Source organism: Oncorhynchus nerka, linkage group LG22 (assembly GCF_034236695.1).
Source record: "Oncorhynchus nerka isolate Pitt River linkage group LG22, Oner_Uvic_2.0, whole genome shotgun sequence".
In the NCBI taxonomy this organism is placed as follows: domain Eukaryota; kingdom Metazoa; phylum Chordata; class Actinopteri; order Salmoniformes; family Salmonidae; genus Oncorhynchus; species Oncorhynchus nerka.
The window spans coordinates 73,524,953-73,547,513 of record NC_088417.1 but is presented as its reverse complement, the minus strand read 5'-3'; the positions used below and the strand labels follow the sequence as shown (position 1 = coordinate 73,547,513).

The 22,561-nt window shown below is 49.2% G+C and overlaps 1 protein-coding gene across 1 annotated transcript in view; it reads left to right on the top strand.

Moving 5' to 3' along the window:
• The window catches only part of LOC115104785 (cell adhesion molecule DSCAML1-like), a 112,051-nt gene that overhangs the window by 87,794 nt on the left and 1,696 nt on the right, over nucleotides 1-22,561 (top strand). The window contains exons 19-30 of the mRNA XM_065007385.1: nucleotides 5,548-5,703; nucleotides 16,663-16,802; nucleotides 18,143-18,296; nucleotides 19,051-19,168; nucleotides 19,360-19,523; nucleotides 19,753-19,851; nucleotides 20,318-20,506; nucleotides 20,721-21,008; nucleotides 21,271-21,426; nucleotides 21,611-21,641; nucleotides 21,864-21,982; nucleotides 22,231-22,383. Of these exons, the coding sequence (XP_064863457.1) occupies nucleotides 5,548-5,703; nucleotides 16,663-16,802; nucleotides 18,143-18,296; nucleotides 19,051-19,168; nucleotides 19,360-19,523; nucleotides 19,753-19,851; nucleotides 20,318-20,506; nucleotides 20,721-21,008; nucleotides 21,271-21,426; nucleotides 21,611-21,641; nucleotides 21,864-21,982; nucleotides 22,231-22,383 (1,767 nt within the window). The remainder of the gene's footprint in view (nucleotides 1-5,547; nucleotides 5,704-16,662; nucleotides 16,803-18,142; nucleotides 18,297-19,050; nucleotides 19,169-19,359; nucleotides 19,524-19,752; nucleotides 19,852-20,317; nucleotides 20,507-20,720; nucleotides 21,009-21,270; nucleotides 21,427-21,610; nucleotides 21,642-21,863; nucleotides 21,983-22,230; nucleotides 22,384-22,561) is intronic.

The window sequence follows — 22,561 nt, the reverse complement described above, 5'->3', positions numbered from 1 at the left end:
CCCTTCACACACCCCATTCCCTATCTGTCTCCTAACCCTTCACACACTCCCAAACTCTGCCCTAGCCTGCCCCACACCCCATTCCCTATCTGTCTCCTAACCCTTCACACACTCCCAAACTCTGCCCTAGCCTGCCCCACACCCCATTCCATATCTGTCTCCTAACCCGTCACACACCCCATTCCCTATCTGTCTCCTAACCCTTCACACACCCCATTCCCTATCTGTCTCCTAACCCTTCACACACCCCATTCCCTATCTGTCTCCTAACCCTTCACACACCCCATTCCCTATCTGTCTCCTAACCCTTCACACACCCCATTCCCTATCTGTCTCCTAACCCTTCACACACTCCCAAACTCTGCCCTAGCCTGCCCCACACCCCATTCCCTATCTGTCTCCTAACCCTTCACACACCCCATTCCCTATCTGTCTCCTAACCCTTCACACACCCCATTCCCTATCTGTCTCCTAACCCTTCACACACCCCATTCCCTATCTGTCTCCTAACCCTTCACACACTCCCAAACTCTGCCCTAGCCTGCCCCACACCCCATTCCCTATCTGTCTCCTAACCCTTCACACACCCCATTCCCTATCTGTCTCCTAACCCTTCACACACCCCATTCCCTATCTGTCTCCTAACCCTTCACACACCCCATTCCCTATCTGTCTCCTAACCCTTCACACACTCCCAAACTCTGCCCTAGCCTGCCCCACACCCCATTCCCTATCTGTCTCCTAACCCTTCACACACTCCCAAACGCTGCCCTAGCGTGCCCCACACACCCCATTCCCTATCTGTCTCCTAACCCTTCACACACTCCCAAACCCTATCTGCTCCTAGCCTGCCCCACACCCCATTCCATATCTGTCTCCTAACCCTTCACACACCCCATTCCCTATCTGTCTCCTAACCCTTCACACACTCCCAAACTCTGCCCTAGCCTGCCCCACACCCCATTCCCTATCTGTCTCCTAACCCTTCACACACTCCCAAACTCTGCCCTAGCCTGCCCCACACCCCATTCCCTATCTGTCTCCTAACCCTTCACACACTCCCAAACTCTGCCCTAGCCTGCCCCACACCCCATTCCCTATCTGTCTCCTAACCATTCACACACTCCCAAACTCTGCCCTAGCCTGCCCCACACCCCATTCCCTATCTGTCTCCTAACCCTTCACACACTCCCAAACTCTGCCCTAGCCTGCCCCACACCCCTTCTCCTCATCTGTCTCCTAACCCTTCACACACTCCCAAACTCTGCCCTAGCCTGCCCCACACCCCTTCTCCTCATCTGTCTCCTAACCCTTCACACACCCCATTCCCTATCTGTCTCCTAACCCTTCACACACCCCCATTCCCTATCTGTCTCCTAACACTTCACACACCCCATCCCCTATCTGTCTCCTAACCCTTCACACACCCCATTCCCTATCTGTCTCCTAACCCTTCACACACCCCATTCCCTATCTGTCTCCTAACCCTTCACACACCCCATTCCCTATCTGTCTCCTAACCCTTCACATACCCCATTCTCTATCTGTCTCCTAACCCTTCACACACCCCATTCCCTATCTGTCTCCTAACCCTTCACACACCCCATTCTCTATCTGTCTCCTAACCCTTCACACACCCCATTCCCTATCTGTCTCCTAACCCCATTCCCAATCTGTCTCCTAACCCTTCACACACCCCATTCCAAATCTGTCTCCTAACCCTTCACACACCCCATTCCCTATCTGTCTCCTAACCCTTCACACACTCCATTCCAAATCTGTATCCTAACCCTTCACACACCCCATTCCCTATCTGTCTCCTAACCCTTCACACACCCCATTCCCTATCTGTCTCCTAACCCTTCACACACCCCTTCTCCTCATCTGTCTCCTAACCCTTCACACACCCCATTCTCAATCTGTCTCCTAACCCTTCACACACCCCATTCCCTATATGTCTCCTAACCCTTCACACACCCCATTCCCAATCTGTCTCCTAACCCTTCACACACCCCATTCCCTATCTGTCTCCTAACCCTTCACACACCCCTTCTCCTCATCTGTCTCCTAACCCTTCACACACCCCATTCCCTATCTGTCTCCTAACCCTTCACACACCCCATTACCTATCTGTCTCCTAACCCTTCACACACCCCTTCTCCTCATCTGTCTCCTAACCCTTCACACACCCCATTACCTATCTGTCTCCTAACCCTTCACACACCCCTTCTCCTCATCTGTCTCCTAACCCTTCACACACCCCATTCCCAATCTGTCTCCTAACCCTTCACACACCCCATTCCCTATATGTCTCCTAACCCTTCACACACCCCATTCCCAATCTGTCTCTTAACCCTTCACACACCCCTTCTCCTCATCTGTCTCCTAACCCTTCACACACCCCATTCCCTATCTGTCTCCTAACCCTTCACACACCCCATTCCCTATCTGTCTCCTAACCCTTCACACACCCCATTCCATATCTGTCTCCTAACCCTTCACACACCCCATTCCCTATCTGTCTCCTAACCCCATTCCCAATCTGTCTCCTAACCCTTCACACACCCCATTCCCAATCTGTCTCCTAACCCTTCACACACCCCATTCCCTATCTGTCTCCTAACCCTTCACACACCCCATTCCTATCTGTCTCCTAACCCTTCACACACCCCATTCCCTATCTGTCTCCTAACCCTTCACACACCCCATTCCTCCTAACCCTCTGTCTCCTAACCCTTCACACACCCCATTCCCTATCTGTCTCCTAACCCTTCACACACCCTATCTGTCTCCTAACCCTTCACACACCCCATTCCCTATCTGTCTCCTAACCCTTCACACACCCCATTACCCTATCTGTCTCCTAACCCTTCACACACCCCATTCCCTATCTGTCTCCTAACCCTTCACACACCCCATTCCCTATCTGTCTCCTAACCCTTCACACACCCCATTCCCTATCTGTCTCCTAACCCTTCACACACCCCATTCCCTATCTGTCTCCCTAACCCTTCATCTGTCTCCTAACCCTTCACCCCCCATTCCCTATCTGTCTCCTAACCCTTCACACACCCCATTCCCAATCCTCATCTGTCTCCTAACCCTTCACACACCCCATTCCCTATCTGTCTCCTAACCCTTCACACACCCCATTCTCCTCATCTGTCTCCTAACCCTTCACACACCCCATTCCCTATCTGTCTCCTAACCCTTCACACACCCCATTCCCTATCTGTCTCCTAACCCTTCACACACCCCATTCCTATCTGTCTCCTAACCCTTCACACACCCCATTCCCTATCTGTCTCCTAACCCTTCACACACCCCATTCCTATCTGTCTCCCCTTCAACCCTTCATCTGTCTCCTACCCTTCACACACCCCATTCCCTATCTGTCTCCTAACCCTTCACACACCCCATTCCCTATCTGTCTCCTAACCCTTCACACACCCCATTCCCTCATCTGTCTCCTAACCCTTCACACACCCCATTCACTGTCTCCTAACACCCCATTCCCTATCTGTCTCCTAACCCTTCACACACCCCTTCTCCTCATCTGTCTCCTAACCCTTCACACACCCCATTCTCCTCATCTGTCTCCTAACCCTTCACACACCCCATTCTCCTCATCTGTCTCCTAACCCTTCAACCCCCCATTCCCTATCTGTCTCCTAACCCTTCACACCCCTTCCCTCATCTGTCTCCTAACCCTTCACACACCCCATTCCCTATCTGTCTCCTAACCCTTCACACACCCCATTCCCTATCTGTCTCCTAACCCTTCACACACCCCATTACCTATCTGTCTCCTAACCCTTCACACACCCCATTCCCTATCTGTCTCCTAACCCTTCACACACCCTTCACACACCCCATTCCTATCTGTCTCCTAACCCTTCACACATCTGTCCCTTCTCCTCATCTGTCTCCTAACCCTTCACACACCCCATTCCACACCCCATATCTGTCTCCTAACCCTTCACACACCCCATTCCTATCTGTCTCCTAACCCTTCACACACCCCATTCCCTATCTGTCTCCTAACCCTTCACACACCCCATTCCCTATCTGTCTCCTAACCCTTCACACACCCCATTCCCTATCTGTCTCCTAACCCTTCACACTGTCTCCTAACCCCATTCCCTATCTGTCTCCTAACCCTTCACACACCCCCATTCCCTATCTGTCTCCTAACCCTTCACACACCCCATTCTCATCTGTCTCCTAACCCTTCACACACCCCATTCCCTATCTGTCTCCTAACCCTTCAGACACCCCATTCCCTACACCCCATTCTGTCCTCATCTGTCTCCTAACCCTTCACACACCCCATTACCTTCTGTCTCCTTCATCTGTCTCCTAACCCTTCACACACCCCATCTGTCTCCTAACCCTTCACACACCCCATTCTGTCTGTCTCCTAACCCTTCACACACCCCAACCCTTCGCACACCCCTTCCCTCATCTGTCTCCTAACCCTTCACACACCCCATTCCCTATCTGTCTCCTAACCCTTCACACACCCCATTACCTATCTGTCTCCTAACCCTTCACACACCCCATTCCCTATCTGTCTCCTAACCCTTCACACACCCAATTCCCTATCTGTCTCCTAACCCTTCATACACCCCTTCTCCTCATCTGTCTCCTAACCCTTCATACACCCCATTCCCTATCTGTCTCCTAACCCTTCATACACCCCATTCCCTATCTGTCTCCTAACCCTTCATACACCCCATTCCCTATCTGTCTCCTAACCCTTCACACACCCCTTCTCCTCATCTGTCTCCTAACCCTTCACACACCCCATTCCCTATCTGTCTCCTAACCCTTCACACACCCCTTCTCCTCATCTGTCTCCTAACCCGTCACACACCCCATTCCCTATCTGTCTTCTAACCCTTCACACACCCCATTCCCTATCTGTCTCCTAACCCTTCACACACCCCATTCCCTATCTGTCTCCTAACCCTTCACACACCCCTTCTCCTCATCTGTCTCCGAACCCTTCACACACCCCTTCTTCTCATCTGTCTCCTAACCCTTCACACACCCCTTCTCCTCATCTGTCTCCTAACCCTTCACACACCCCTTCTCCTCATCTGTCTCCTAACCCTTCACACACCCCTTCTTCTCATCTGTCTCCTAACCCTTCACACACCCCATTCCCTATCTGTCTCCGAACCCTTCACACACCCCTTCTCCTCATCTGTCTCCTAACCCTTCACACACCCCTTCTCCTCATCTGTCTCCTAACCCTTCACACACCCCTTCTCCTCATCTGTCTCCTAACCCTTCACACACCCCTTCTCCTCATCTGTCTCCTAACCCTTCACACACCCCTTCTCCTCATCTGTCTCCTAACCCTTCACACACCCCTTCTCCTCATCTGTCTCTCTATGGGATTTACCTGGAATATATTATTTGTATGTTTACCTTGCCCCCTTGAGCCGAACCTGTATTTTCCTCCCAATTTGTGCATTGTGATATATGAACAAACAAGGCTTAATCTCTCTCTCACTCTCTCTCTCTCGCTCTCTCTCTCAGAATGGGGAGAGATGCAAAACATCACTACAACTCGTGAGCAGGTGGAGCTGAGAGGGCTGGAGAAGTTTACTAACTACAGTGTCCAGGTGCTGGCCTACACACAGGCTGGGGACGGGGTCAGGAGCAATGTCCTGTACATCCAAACCCGCGAGGACCGTGAGTACACGCACACACGCGCAAACACTCTCTGTCAACACACACATATACATTATCCTCCCACTGATATCGACTCTAACCCATATATACACTACCGTTCCAAAATCTGGGGTCACTTAGAAATATCCTTGTTTTTGAAAGAAAAGCACAATTTTTGTCCATTAAAATAACATAAAATTGATCAGTTAAAACAACGTGCCATTGGAACACAGGAGTGATGGTTGCTGATAATGGGCCTCTGTACACCTATGTAGATATTCCATAAAAAATGTGTCGTTTCCAGCTACGATAGTCATTTACAACATTAACAATGTCTACACTGTATTTTTGATCAATTTGCAGTTATTTTAATGGACAAAAAATGAGCTTTTCTTTCAAAAACAAGGACATTTCTAAGTGACCCCAAACTTTTGAACGGTAGTGTATATTTAAGCAATAACGCCCAAGGAGGTATGGTATATGGCCAATATACCACGGCTAAGGGCTGTTCATACGCACAACGCAAGGCAGTGTGCCTGGATACAGCCCTTAGCCATGATATATTGGCCATATACCACAAACCTCCAAGGTGCCTCAATGCTATAATACACTTTTTACCAACGTAATTAGAGCAGTAAAAATCTGTGTTTTGTCATACCCTTGGTATACTGTCTGATATACCACGGCTGTCAGCCAATCAGCATTCAGGGCTCGAACCCCCAGTCTATAAATATATATATATACCACAGAAAGATAGAACCACAGTCACACTGAGATGCACACTGCTTGGAAGAGAGGAGAAGCTCAGAGGAAGGCTGTATGTGTGTTCATGGGGGGATAGAGAAGAGTGTCAGGGTGTATCTCAAGCCCATGACTAAAGCTCATTTGTGTAGTGAGGCCCCATTACCAGTGATAATGAGAATTAAGAGGCTTTGGGCCCATGGCTGAGGGCTCAAGACTAGAGATAGGGGATAGAAGAGGAGGAGTAGAGGCAGAATGAGGGAGAGGAAGGGGACTGATCCACAGCACCCAGCCCTGCAGCCCACAGCCCCCCTGGACACAAGTAGCCAACCAGCCAGGTAGCCAGGCAGCCAGGCAGCCAGGCAGTCAGGCAGTCAGGCAGCCAGGCAGTCAGGCAGCCAGGCAGTCAGGCAGCCAGGCAGCCAGGCTCAGGAATTAACTCCTCCTGGATTAGAGATAATTAATTTTGTGCTTACACCATTGAAGGTGGGATTACAGGCCAATCCCTGTCTCCTTCACTCCCCTAAACAGGAGGAGGAGGGGGGTGGGGAGAGAGAGGAGAATGGGAGGGAGAGAGGGAGAGGTGGCACAGCTGGGCCTGCCCGGGCAAAGGAGCGAGAGACAAAAGATGAAAAGAAAGAAAAAATGGGTTGATTGATGGAGGACAAGAGACATGTTAGCCCTCCTCAGTTTGCCCTGCTTTACTAGATGCTTTGATAACTATTTGTAGTACTTCTTATATATACTGTTTTAGCCTTGGTGGTGCCTTAGACTTGATCTATGTTATCCCTCCTGTGCCACATGCTCTTTTCTGCTGGTCCATGGTATTTGAGGCTCTTTGGGAGGCTGAGGTTGTCCCTTTCTCTCTGAAGGCTTTTGGTAGCTGTGGTTTGGGATGCATAGTCATGGTGATGGTTAAGACCATGGTTAGAAGTAGCTAGTTGTTCAGCAGTAGTGTACTGTAGGATGACTGTATATGACTCCTCATCACTGGGTTGTCTGACAGTGGATCAGACAGTCTGGACTGGGAACGTGCAGATTTTGGGCAGCAGATGGAGCTTAACCCGCCCCCCTCCCATTCTGACATGAAGGCCCAGTTATGATAATTATGCATTTCTCCTATAACCCCCCTCTCATCTCCCCTTGGGGCTGCCCCTAACCCTCTCCTCCCTCACTCCCTCCCCTCCCCTCTCATGTCCCTGGTGTTATTCCTGCCATAATGTGGTTGAGATGGAGCCCCAGGAGATGGAGGGGGCTCAGAGAGAGAGCAGGATTACTGGGGGGAGCAGGCTGCCCTGGGTGGGATAGAGAGGGAGGAGATAGGGGGTCCTGGATATCTCTAACAGTCCTCCCTCTTCACTATAATCCGTAAAAGGATCCAGCAGGGTCAAGTGCATCAGGTCACATAATGCTACTGATCTCTATCTAGGGTTGGATAGGTCCTTAATCTTTGTGCTTTAGGTCCTGCTGTACAGTACAGTACATGGAGGAAGGTCTAATGTAGTGTAGCCTCACAGTATTCATTTGAACCCTGTCCCTTGTAACCCAGGGAGACCCATGCATTTCTATCTGATGAACGGGTTGTATTCTTAGAATAAGGTCCAGTGTTCTGTATGTGTGGACAGTGGGAGAGTATTGAGGCGTTATGTTGTTGATGACTGATAGAGTTATAAGGCTCTTTGGGCATCTCAGTCAAGTGGCTATGCAGTGAGCATGAGGAGCAGCCTGGTGTGTGTTAATCTGTTTAGGGGTTAGAGAGTTAGACTGTAGGGTGTCAGAGCAGAGCGAGGAGAGCAGAACTGCTGACCACGGTGTCTGAGTGAACATATGTCACCGCTGGCCCTGTTCTGGCCCGGGCCTGGCCTCTCCCCAGGGGACCTCCTCCAAGTCCTCCCAGAGCGGCTTACAGCACAGGATGAGACTGGCAATCTGCAAACTACCCTGCTCACTTTAACACGGCTTTAACACCCACACGCACGGAAATAGCCACGGCCCTGCACACAGCCGTGTTTACTTGAGCATGGCTTTAGTACCCAGTCACACACACACACACACGCGCACACACGCACGCACGCACGCACGCACGCACACACACACACACACACACACACACACACACACATTGTTTTTTAATTTTTAATTTCACCTTTATTTAACCAGGTAGGCAAGTTGAGAACAAGTTCTCATTTACAATTGCGACCTGGCCAAGATAAAGCAAAGCAGTTCGACAGATACAACGACACAGAGTTACACATGGAGTAAAACAAACATACAGTCAATAATACAGTATAAACAAGTCTATATACGATGTGAGCAAATGAGGTGAGAAGGGAGGTAAAGGCAAAAAAGACCATGGTGGCAAAGTAAATACAATATAGCAAGTAAAACACTGGAATGGTAGTTTTGCAATGGAAGAATGTGCAAAGTAGAAATAAAAATAATGGGGTGCAAAGGAGCAAAATAAATAAATAAATAAAATACAGTTGGGAAAGAGGTAGTTGTTTGGGCTAAATTATAGGTGGGCTATGTACAGGTGCAGTAATCTGTGAGCTGCTCTGACAGTTGGTGCTTAAAGCTAGTGAGGGAGATAAGTGTTTCCAGTTTCAGAGATTTTTGTAGTTCGTTCCAGTCATTGGCAGCAGAGAACTGGAAGGAGAGGCGGCCAAAGAAAGAATTGGTTTTGGGGGTGACTAGAGAGATATACCTGCTGGAGCGTGTGCTACAGGTGGGAGATGCTATGGTGACCAGCGAGCTGAGATAAGGGGGGACTTTACCTAGCAGGGTCTTGTAGATGACATGGAGCCAGTGCGTTTGGCGACCAGTATGAAGCGAGGGCCAACCAACGAGAGCGTACAGGTCGCAATGGTGGATAGTATATGGGGCTTTGGTGACAAAACGGATTGCACTGTGATAGACTGCATCCAATTTGTTGAGTAGGGTATTGGAGGCTATTTTGTAAATGACATCGCCAAAGTCGAGGATTGGTAGGATGGTCAGTTTTACAAGGGTATGTTTGGCAGCATGAGTGAAGGATGCTTTGTTGCGAAATAGGAAGCCAATTCTAGACTTAACTTTGGATTGGAGATGTTTGATATGGGTCTGGAAGGAGAGTTTACAGTCTAACCAGACACCTAAGTATTTGTAGTTGTCCACGTATTCTAAGTCAGAGCCGTCCAGAGTAGTGATGTTGGACAGGCGGGTAGGTGCAGGTAGCGATCGGTTGAAGAGCATGCATTTAGTTTTACTTGTATTTAAGAGCAATTGGAGGCCACTGAAGGAGAGTTGTATGGCATTGAAGCTTGCCTGGAGGGTTGTTAACACAGTGTCCAAAGAAGGGCCAGAAGTATACAGAATGGTGTCGTCTGCGTAGAGGTGGATCAGAGACTCACCAGCAGCAAGAGCGACCTCATTGATGTATACAGAGAAGAGAGTCGATCCAAGAATTGAACCCTGTGGCACCCCCATAGAGACTGCCAGAGGTCCGGACAGCAGACCCTCCGATTTGACACACTGAACTCTATCAGAGAAGTAGTTGGTGAACCAGGCGAGGCAATCATTTGAGAAACCAAGGCTGTCGAGTCTGCCGATGAGGATGTGGTGATTGACAGAGTCGAAAGCCTTGGCCAGATCAATGAATACGGCTGCACAGTAATGTTTCTTATCGATGGCGGTTAAGATATCGTTTAGGACCTTGAGCGTGGCTGAGGTGCACCCATGACCAGCTCTGAAACCAGATTGCATAGCAGAGAAGGTATGGTGAGATTCGAAATGGTCGGTAATCTGTTTGTTGACTTGGCTTTCAAGACCTTAGAAAGGCATGGTAGGATAGATATAGGTCTGTAGCAGTTTGGGTCAAGAGTGTCCCCCTTTGAAGAGGGGGATGACCGCAGCTGCTTTCCAATCTTTGGGAATCTCAGACGACACGAAAGAGAGGTTGAACAGGCTAGTAATAGGGGTGGCAACAATTTCGGCAGATAATTTTAGAAAGAAAGGGTCCAGATTGTCTAGCCCGGCTGATTTGTAGGGGTCCAGATTTTGCAGCTCTTTCAGAACATCAGCTGAACGGATTTGGGAGAAGGAGAAATGGGGAAGGCTTGGGCGAGTTGCTGTTGGGGGTGCAGTGCTGTTGACCGGGGTAGGAGTAGCCAGGTGGAAAGCATGGCCAGCCGTAGAAAAATGCTTATTGAAATTCTCAATTATGGTGGATTTATCAGTGGTGACAGTGTTTCCTATCTTCAGTGCAGTGGGCAGCTGGGAGGAGGTGTTCTTATTCTCCATGGACTTTACAGTGTCCCAGAACTCTTTTGAGTTAGTGTTACAGGAAGCAAATTTCTGCTTGAAAAAGCTAGCCTTGCCTTTTCTAACTGCCTGTGTATAATGGTTTCTAGCTTCCCTGAACAGCTGCATATCACGGGGGCTGTTCGATGCTAATGCAGAACGCCATAGGATGTTTTTGTGTTGGTTAAGGGCAGTCAGGTCTGGGGAGAACCAAGGGCTATATCTGTTCCTGGTTCTACATTTCTTGAATGGGGCATGTTTATTTAAGATGGTTAGGAAGGCATTTAAAAAAAATATCCAGGCATCCTCTACTGACGGGATGAGATCAATATCCTTCCAGGATACCTCGGCCAGGTCGATTAGAAAGGCCTGCTCGCTGAAGTGTTTCAGGGAGCGTTTTACAGTGATGAGTGGAGGTCGTTTGACCGCTGACCCATTACGGATGCAGGCAATGAGGCAGTGATCGCTGAGATCTTGGTTGAAGACAGTAGAGGTGTATTTAGAGGGCAAGTTGGTTAGGATGATATTTATGAGGGTGCCCGTGTTTAAGGCTTTGGGGAGGTACCTGGTAGGTTCATTGATCATTTGTGTGAGATTGAGGGCATCAAGTTTATATTGTAGGATGGCTGGGGTGTTAAGCATGTTCCAGTTTAGGTCGCCTAGCAGCACGAGCTCTGAAGATAGATGGGGGGCAATCAGTTCACATATGGTGTCCAGAGCACAGCTGGGGGCAGAGGGTGGTCTATAGCAGGCGGCAACGGTGAGAGACTTGTTTTTAGAGAGGTGGATTTTTAAAAGTAGAAGTTCAAATTGTTTGGGTACAGACCTGGATACTAGGACAGTTCTGCAGGCTATCTTTGCAGTAGATTGCAACACCGCCCCCTTTGGCAGTTCTATCTTGTCTGAAAATGTTGTAGTTTGGAATTAAAATTTCAGAATTTTTGGTGGTCTGCCTAAGCCAGGATTCAGACACAGCTAGAACATCCGGGTTGGCAGAGTGTGCTAAAGCAGTGAATAGAACAAACTTAGGGAGGAGGCTTCTAATGTTAACATGCATGAAACCAAGGCTATTACGGTTACAGAAGTCGTCAAAAGAGAGCACCTGGGGAATAGAAGAAGAAAGAATTGGAAGAAGCTAGCTAGCTTACAAAGAATAACAACAAAAAATATCTAGTTAACAGAAGAAAGGAAGACAAAATAAGGACAGAAGAAAAAGGAAAAGAAAAAGGACAACAAAGTGAAACCTCTAAAGAAACAAGAGACCATAATACAAGAAACAGCACTATAGAGAGATAGAACAACAACAACGCAGCCACTGCCAGCTAGCCTACTTCAGCAGTACTGTATCATTTGAATTATTTTAGTCAATAAGATTCCTGCTACGTAAGCTTAACTTTCTGAACATTCGAGACGTGTAGTCCACTTGTCATTCCAATCTCCTTTGCATTAGCGTAGCCTCTTCTGTAGCCTGTCAACTATGTGTCTGTCTATCCCTGTTCTCTCCTCTCTGCACAGACCATACAAACGCTCCACACCGCGTGGCCGCGGCCACTCTAATCTGGTGGTCCCAGCGCACGACCCACGTGGAGTTCCAGGTCTCTGGTAGCCTCTGGAACTGCCGATCTGCGGCCAACAAGGCAGAGTTCATCTCAGCCTATGCTTCCTCCAGTCCCTCGACTTCTTGGCACTGACGGAAACATGGATCACCACAGATAACACTGCTACTCCTACTGCTCTCTCTTCGTCCGCCCACGTGTTCTCGCACACCCCGAGAGCTTCTGGTCAGCGGGGTGGTGGCACCGGATCCTCATCTCTCCCAAGTGGTCATTCTCTTTCTCCCCTTACCCATCTGTCTATCGCCTCCTTTGAATTCCATGCTGTCACAGTTACCAGCCCTTTCAAGCTTAACATCCTTATCATTTATCGCCCTCCAGGTTCCCTCGGAGAGTTCATCAATGAGCTTGATGCCTTGATAAGCTCCTTTCTTGAGGACGGCTCACCTCTCACAGTTCTGGGCGACTTTAACCTCCCCACGTCTACCTTTGACTCATTCCTCTCTGCCTCCTTCTTTCCACTCCTCTCCTCTTTGACCTCACCCTCTCACCTTCCCCCTCTACTCACAAGGCAGGCAATACGCCGACCGCATCTTTACTAGATGCTGTTCTTCCACTAACCTCACTGCAACTCCCCTCCAAGTCTCCGACCACTACCTTGTATCCTTTTCCCTCTTGCTCTCATCCAACACTTCCCACACTGCCCCTACTCGGATGGTATCGCGCCGTCCCAATCTTCGCTCTCTCTCCCCCGCTACTCTCTCCTCTTCCATCCTATCATCTCTTCCCTCTGCTCAAACCTTCTCCAACCTATCTCCTGATTCTGCCTCCTCAACCCTCCTCTCCCTCCCTTTCTGCATCCCTTGATTCTCTATGTCCCCTATCCTCCGGGCCGGCTCGGTCCTCCCCTCCTGCTCCGTGGCTCGACGACTCATTGCGAGCTCACAGAACAGGCTCCGGGCAGCCGAGCGGAAATGGAGGAAAACTCGCCTCCCTGCGGACCTGGCATCCTTTCACTCCCTCCTCTCTACATTTTCCTCTTCTGTCTCTGCTGCTAAAGCCACTTTCTACCACTCTAAAGTCCAAGCATCTGCCTCTAACCCTAGGAAGCTCTTTGCCACCTTCTCCTCCCTCCTGAATCCTCCTCCCCCTCCCCCCTCCTCCCTCTCTGCAGATGACTTCGTCAACCATTTTGAAAAGAAGGTCGACGACATCCGATCCTCGTTTGCTAAGTCAAACGACACCGCTGGTTCTGCTCACACTGCCCTACCCTGTGCTCTGACCTCTTTCTCCCCTCTCTCTCCAGATGAAATCTCGCCTTGTGACGGCCGGCCGCCCAACAACCTGCCCGCTTGACCCTATTCCCTCCTCTCTTCTCCAGACCATTTCCGGAGACCTTCTCCCTTACCTCACCTCGCTCATCAACTCATCCCTGACCGCTGGCTACGTCCCTTCTGTCTTCAAGAGAGCGAGAGTTGCACCCTTCTGAAAAAACCTACACTCGATCCCTCCGATGTCAACAACTACAGACCAGTATCCCTTCTTTCTTTTCTCTCCAAAACTCTTGAACGTGCCGTCCTTGGCCAGCTCTCCCGCTATCTCTCTCAGAATGACCTTCTTGATCCAAATCAGTCAGGTTTCAAGACTAGTCATTCAACTGAGACTGCTCTTCTCTGTATCACGGAGGCCCTCCGCACTGCTAAAGCTAACTCTCTCCTCTGCTCTCATCCTTCTAGACCTATCGGCTGCCTTCGATACTGTGAACCATCAGATCCTCCTCTCCACCCTCTCCGAGTTGGGCATCTCCGGCGCGGCCCACGCTGATTGCGTCCTACCTGACAGGTCGCTCCTACCAGGTGGCGTGGCGAGAATCTGTCTCCTCACCACGCGCTCTCACCACTGGCGTCCCCAGGGCTCTGTTCTAGGCCCTCTCCTATTCTCGCTATACACCAAGTCACTTGGCTCTGTCATAACCTCACATGGTCTCTCCTATCATTGCTATGCAGACGACACACAATTAATCTTCTCCTTTCCCCCTTCTGATGACCAGGTGGCGAATCGCATCTCTGCATGTCTGGCAGACATATCAGTGTGGATGACTGATCACCACCTCAAGCTGAACCTCGGCAAGACGGAGCTGCTCTTCCTCCCGGGGAAGGACTGCCCGTTCCATGATCTCGCCATCACGGTTGACAACTCCATTGTGTCCTCCTCCCAGAGCGCTAAGAACCTTGGCGTGATCCTGGACAACACCCTGTCGTTCTCAACTAACATCAAGGCGGTGGCCCGTTCTTGTAGGTTCATGCTCTACAACATCCGCAGAGTACGACCCTGCCTCACACAGGAAGCAGCGCAGGTCCTAATCCAGGCACTTGTCATCTCCCGTCTGGATTACTGCAACTCGCTGTTGGCTGGGCTCCCTGCCTGTGCCATTAAACCCCTACAACTCATCCAGAACGCCGCAGCCCGTCTGGTGTTCAACCTTCCCAAGTTCTCTCACGTCACCCCGCTCCTCCGCTCTCCACTGGCTTCCAGTTGAAGCTCGCATCCGCTACAAGACCATGGTGCTTGCCTACGGAGCTGTGAGGGGAACGGCACCTCAGTACCTCCAGGCTCTGATCAGGCCCTACACCCAAACAAGGGCACTGCGTTCATCCACCTCTGGCCTGCTCGCCTCCCTACCACTGAGGAAGTACAGTTCCCGCGCAGCCCAGTCAAAACTGTTCGCTGCTCTGGCCCCCCAATGGTGGAACAAACTCCCTCACGACGCCAGGACAGCGGAGTCAATCACCACCTTCCGGAGACACCTGAAACCCCACCTCTTTCAGGAATACCTAGGATAGGATAAAGTAATCCTTCTCACCCCCTCCCCCCTTAAAAGATTTAGATGCACTATTGTAAAGTGGCTGTTCCACTGGATGTCTTAAGGTGAACGCACCAATTTGTAAGTCGCTCTGGATAAGAGCGTCTGCTAAATGACTTAAATGTAAATGTAAATGAATAGGAGTGGAGCTAGGCACTGCAGGGCCTGGATTCACCTCTACATCGCTACATAGGAGGAGTAGAATAAGGGTGCGGCTAAAAGCAATAAGAATTGGTCGTCTAGAACGTCTGGAACAGAGAGTAAAAGGAGGTTTCCTGGGGCAATAAAATAGCATCAAGGTATAATGTACAGACAAAGGTATGGTAGGATGTGAATACAGTGGAGGTAAACCTAGGTATTGTGATGAAGAGAGAGATATTGTCTCTAGAAACATCATTGAAACCAGGAGATGTCATTGCATGTGTGGGTGGTGGAACTAATAGGTTAGATAAGGTATAGTGAGCAGGACTAGAGGCTCTACAGTGAAATAAGCCAATAAACACTAACCAGAACAGCAATGGACAAGGCATATTGACATTAAGGAGAGGCATGCTTAGTCGAGTGATCAAAAGGGTCCGGTGAGTGGAGAGGTTGGTTGGGGGTCACAGCGATTTAGACAGCTAGCCAGGCCATCGGTAGCAAGCTAGCATAGGATGGAGGTCTGTTATTAGCCACCTCTTGCGTTCCGTCAGTAGATTAGTGGGGTTCCGTGTGGTAGAGGGGATTAATCCAAATCACACAACAACAACAAAAATAAAAACAATATATATAGTTATAGAGGCCCAAGAAGAAAACATAATAATAATACAAATAAATAAATAAATTGTCCGATTGTCTATTCAGATAGCAGCCAATAAGACAGCTAACGGTTAGCAGGCCGCAGATGGGCGTTCAGGTAACGTCGCGACGGAGGAGCCACGCTAGGTGGTTAGCTGAATACTAACGATTTGCCAGTAAAGAAGCTAACTAGCTTCTGAACTAGCTTCTGATTAGCTTCTGGATTAGCTTCTGGGCTAGCTTCTGGCTAGTTTCTGGCTAGCTTCTTGGAGTTTCTGGCTAGCTTCTTGGAGGATTACAGATTTGAGGTAAATAATACTTTTTTATAAATATAAATTGGTGAGGCGGGTTGCAGTAGAGTGTTTTGAAGATGAGTTGATGGAAAATTAAAAAAATGTATGTGAAAAAAGTTGTAAATATATATATATACGGGACACGACAAGACGAGGACAAAAGACGTCTGAACCGCTATGCCATCTTGGATGGAACATACAAGACACACTCATACATACACTCACACACGCACACACACACATACACACACACACACTCACACACGCACACACGCGCACACACACACTCGCGCACACACACACTCGCGCACACACACACACACACACACACACACACACACACACACACACACACACACACACACACACACACACACACACACACACACACACACACACACACACACACACACACACACACACACACACACACACAGCTCTGCTGACCTGTCTATGTGTTGTGTATCCTCTCCAGTCCCAGGTCCTCCAGCTGGTATCAAAGCCGTGCCCTCATCTCCCAACAGTGTGGTCGTGTCCTGGCTACCCCCCCTTAAACCCAATGGTGTCATCCGCAAGTACACCATCTACTGCTCCAGCCCAGGCTCCGGACAACCGGTAAGTACCACTGAGAGGGCAGAGTATGGGATGGGGGAGGCGCAGTTACAGGTACTGGAGAGGCAGAGAATTAATGCCCTAATGACAGGACATGATGTGAATGCATGATATAGCACTTGATGGATAATTCATTAGTAACCAACACTCAGTGTGTGTGTGTGTGTGTGTGTGTGTGTGTGTGTGTGTGTGTGTGTGTGTGTGTGTGTGTTTGGGTGTGTGTGTGTGTGCGTGTGTGTGTGTGTGTGGGGGGTGTTTGGGTGTGTCTCTATCTCACTGTGTTTGCACCGTCGCTTTATTTCCTGCCCTCCCAGATGAACAGATGAGGTTGTCTTGGCAACGTGATGAGACGTAGATATGCAAATGAAGCAGAGAACAAGCTCACACATGCCCACTGCAGCATCAGGAGCTCTCATACACACAGGTCTGCACTAGCTATGCAGTTTTCACACATCTACATTATTCTCTCTCTCTCACACACACATACACACACACACTCATTTTCTGGTGGCACACATTCAGACCACACACACACGATCCAATAAAATCCTGCTATCATGGAAGAATTCCACTTTCTTATCATTCACAAATCCTCACCCTATGTGGATGAGTACCATGTAAATGAGCATGGAGAAGAGGAGGGAGACGGGGGAGGGAGACGAGGGAGGGAGGAGCAGAGCAGGGTATCAGTCACACAGAGATGAGAGTGCTTTTGTTCCTCTTTTCATTATCTCTCTGTATCACTCCCTGGATCACCACGACACTGCTGCCTCCACGCTGGAGGAATGTTCTAATGTTCCTGTTACTCACCCCCCCAGAGCCCCACATTCACCCCTTCTCCCTCCTCCCCTCCCTTCTTCTCTCTATCCCTCTGTCATACCCACCCTGCTCTCCAGCAAGCCTGGGTAGAGGCTGAGATAGGGAGGGAGAGAGAAAGAGAGAAAAAGGTAAATGAGGCAAATGGAAAAAGAGGTGAAGATGGGTATTGAGTGGTGAACAGATGAGGGAGGTGGTGCGTGTGTGTGCGTGTGTGTGTGCGTGTGCGTGTGTGTGTGCGTGTGTGCGTGTGTGTGTGTGTGTGTGTGTGTGTGTGTGAGAGAGAGAGACTGGGTACTAAAGCCATGTTCAAGTAAACACGGCTGTGTGTGTGTGTGTTGCGTGCCTGCATACATGCATGAGTTATACTCCTTAGTTCTAAACTCCTTAGTTCTCTTTCAAGTCATCTGGGCTTCCCTCATGCCATTAGACCATATATGCCAAGCAGCCCCTCCAAAGTGCTACTGTACCATTATACCATGGTATTACACAGTGTTAATAATCGGACCTGTATCTCTCTCCCCCAGGCTCCCAGTGAGTATGAGGCCAACCCAGAGATGTTGTTCTACAGGATCACCCATCTGACCCGCGGTAAACAGTACCTCATCTGGGCCTCCGCCGTGACAACTGCTGGCCGCGGCAACATCAGTGAAAAGGTCACCGTGGAGCCTGCTGGGAAAGGTAAGGGAGGAGGGGGCGAGGGGTAATTGAGGAGGGATGGAGGGATTTGTGTAAAGGTTATTTAAAAAGAGAAGAAGAAAAAAGAGGAAGAAGAATTTCAGAAATAGTCTGTCTTACACAGAGGGCTTTCATCTGTCTCTCTGTACCTTTCTCCTCTCTCTTGTCTTTCTTTCTCTCTTCTCTCTCCCTCTCTCCCTCTATATCCCACGTTCTTCCTCTCTCTCTCTCTCTCTCTCTCTCTCTCTCTCTCTCTCTCTCCCTCTCTCTCTATTGACTGACAGCTGTAGTATTGATTGAGGGCTGGCGGTGTAGCAGGAAAACTGTTGTTAATTATGTGGTGATGAACAGGGCCTACCCAGTAAACTGGCCCTTAGGGAGGGGGGTGGACAGGGATCAATACTGGGGAGAATCTATGGAGCATGGATGGACTGAGCGAGACGGAGGGATAGGAGGGGGGGGGGGACTCCAATGCTCTGCTCTGCTCTCATAACAGTGGGTAAAAGGAAACCCTCCAGGCTAACCTACACAATACCAGGATCACTCAGCAAACACTAGAGAAAGATGTTTACACATCAAGAAAGTGAAAACAGAGCAGGGAGGTTAGAGTGTTTGTCTGGCTGTAAATGTACCTGGGTGCTTAAGTGTGTGAATGTGCATGTGTACGTGAGCACATTCAGTGTGTGTTTGTGTGTGTGTGTGTGTATATATATGTGACATCCCAGTTTAACTTGTGTCACCTGCCCTCTATCTGCAGCCCCAGCTAAGATCCTGTCGTTCGGGGGCACAGTGACTACTCCCTGGGTGAAGGAGGTCCGTCTGCCCTGCAGCTCAGTGGGAGAACCCACCCCCACCATCAAATGGACCAAAGACAGGTCAGAACTCTCCTAACTCATCCTCAATGGAAGTAAAGTGGGGAACTCACAATCAATGCTAGGAGAAACTTTAGACTTGGTGCCAATGCTGGGTTTTGGAAGATAAGGTTCAGGTCAGGGTTAAGTCTACCATAGAGGTGTGAGGTTGCTGTATTGTGATCTAACTGGGATCCTCTGTGTGTGTGTCTCAGTGAGGACTCGACTATCCCTGTGACTGTGGATGGGCAGCGTCAGATCCTGTCCAACGGTACTCTGGTGTTACGTTCTGTCAAAGCTGAGGATTCTGGGTACTACACGTGCACGGCCACCAACACCCTGGGCTTTGACACCATCATAGTAAACCTACTGGTGCAAGGTGAGCTGGGATACGCTGGGCTGGTTGAGTGTATGGGTGGGGCGAGGTCTGAGGACCTTCTGGGGTTGTCTCAGCTGGTTTCTGGGTGTTCCGCTGACTGTGTGTGTATCGTATCTCTCTATCTGGTCCCTCAATCTGCTCACTGTAACTGTGTGCTGTTTGTGCCTGGTCTCTGTGGTACTGATTGACTCTAATTGTGTCTGACTGTGTTCTCTCTCTGGATGTTCAGTTCCTCCAGACCAGCCCCGTCTGACCGTCTCCACCACCTCCACCTCTTCCATCACCCTGGCCTGGATCCCTGGGGACAACGGAGGCAGCTCCATCAGAGGTACACCACTCCCTCCCCCTGGGCCTTAGTGCATTAGGATCAGTCTGAGGAGAGTTCTTTACCTGCTGTATCTCACTGAGAGATAATTCCTCTAAAAATATAAATAATATTGATATAGCCTTTTACCTTTTCGTGTAATTTTCTCGGTTCCCATCAATGTGTTAACTTTTAGCTCCTAATGTCTGATATACTAGCAAAAGAAGGTACTGTATCACTGAGGACATTCTAAATCCTTTATCTCCCCCTGGTGTTCAAGGGGTGTAACAGCCGTTAGAGCTGACCTGATTTTGCCTCAGTGGAGTATGTGCAGGTTGTGTAATATGGCTTTAATAATTGAACTGGGACGATATTATAATTGATAGACATTTACAGTATTTCATTGTTTTTTAAATGGTTTATTTGTATATTCGGCAGATTATAAAGAAATGCTTAAATGATTCTGTAGTGTATCCCTGTGTGTCCTCAGGTTTCGTCCTGCAGTACTCAGTGGACAACACAGAGGAGTGGAGGGATGTGTTCATTAGTTCCAGTGAGCGTTCCTTCAGGCTGGACAACCTGCGCTGTGGGACCTGGTACAAGGTCAAATTGGCAGCCAAGAACAGTGTGGGCTCAGGACGCATCTCTGAGATCATCGAGGCTAAGACCCACGGACGAGGTGAGGGAAAAGGAAAGATCAAGGGGAAGGGGGGAAGGTGAGAGAGGGTGTAGCGGAGGAAGGAGCAGAAATAGTTTAATTTTAACACAGCATGATTTTATATTTGACCTCACATCGTGTGTTTTACCTCATATAAACTACATCCCCACTCTAACACACTAACTTAAGTTACCGCCAGTCTGACAATCTCCCTGTCTCTTCTCTTCTCCTGCAGAGCCCGTGTTCAACAAGGAGCAGCCCCTGCTCACCCACATCAACTCCACCCACGCGGGGCTCAACCTGCAGGGCTGGACCAGCGGCGGCTGCCCCATCACCGCTCTGCTGCTGGACTTCCGGCCCAAGGGCACGTGGGCCTGGCAGAGCCTGAAGGCCAACGCCACGGCCCAGCTATTCCTCAGCGAGCTGCGGGAGGCCACCTGGTACGAGCTGAAGATGAAGGCCTGTAATAGCGCCGGCTGTGGGAACCAAAGCTCCCAGTTTGCCACCACAGACTATGACGGCAGTGAGTCACTTCCTGTTTCTACCAGATAACTGCTCTCACTTGCTGCTTTGACATTTTCATGTACATTTTAGCCGACTCTCTTATTCAGAGCTAATTACAGTCATCAAAGAGAAGGGGATAAGGAGGGAGACCAAAAAAGGGAGAGAAGGAGGAGTAGAATGTGAGTGGGCTTGAAAGTGGTGGTAAAAGCAGTCCTTTAATCTACCTCTGACCCCCTTTCCCACCCTCTCACTTTCCCTCTCACCCCTTCTCTCCCTCCCAGGTACCATCCCTCCTATAAGCTCGGCCCATGAGGACAGAGATGATGTGAAGAAGCTGTTCTCCATCGGTTCTCCTGTCATCCTGGTCACCCTGGGCGTCGCCCTGCTCTTCATCATCCGCAAGAAACGCAAAGAGAAGAGACTCAAACGACTCAGAGGTGAGAAACAAAGGGAAGGAGGGGGAAAGAGAGGGAAGAGGGAGAGGGGAGAACAGAGAGGAAGAGCCATAAGTAAATGAGTAAATAACTGAGAAGCACTAAAGGTAACACGTCAAAATAATTAGCCTAATCCACATGATGATCCATTATAATCTAATAAAGATATTTGTGTTTGCTTTCACAGATGCTAAGAGCCTTGCAGAGATGCTTATCAGGTAAGGATAATACTCTAGATTGATTGGTGCCTGTGGTTATGGATGTGTCATTTTCCAGGGGATCTTGATGGATCTTTGAATATACCTGCAAGTCCCAGTAAACTCTTATAAAGTATCACCAATATACTCCTGTTATATATGTATACATGTACACTATGTAAGTACTGCTGATGTGACAGTGGATCCAGTCTAAGTGTGTGTCTTGTTTTGTGTGTTGAGCAGTAAGAACAACCGCAGCATGGACACCCCAGTGAAGGGTCCTCCCCAGGGCCCCCGGCTCCACATCGACATCCCTCGTGTCCAGCTGCTCATCGAGGACAAGGAGGGCATCAAGCAGATAGGTCAGTATGGACACACTGCAGCTAATCAGATCGATCAGACTGAATATTGTCCAATTAAATAGCCTTTAGTTACAGTACACTAACTAACCAATCAAATTATTTCTCTCAATTTACTAAATACGTGTTGGTAGAGTGTGAGTTACAATCAGCCCATGAGGAGAACATCTGACAAGGGAGATTAATTGTTTATCACAGATATTTTTTAACAACTGTCATAATATGTTTTCCTCATCTCTTACATCCAATAGGTGAGGACAAGGCAGTGGCCCCAGTGACGGACACAGAGTTCAGCCAATCAGTGAATCCACAGAGCTTCTGCACGGGTGTGTCTCTGCACCATCCTGCCCTCATCCAGAACACAGGGCCCTTGATTGACATGTCAGACATCCGCCCCGGAACCAGTGAGTACTTCACATACACTAAGATGTGCATAGTATGGAAATATGTCTTGTTACAGTGTAATGTCTAGGAGTTAACTTGAGCTGACATCCAAAATGTTTGTACATGCTTACACCCAAGAGTATTATAAGTGTTATGAATAGTACCCCGTGAGTGAGTTCTATCCTCTCACCTTCCTCC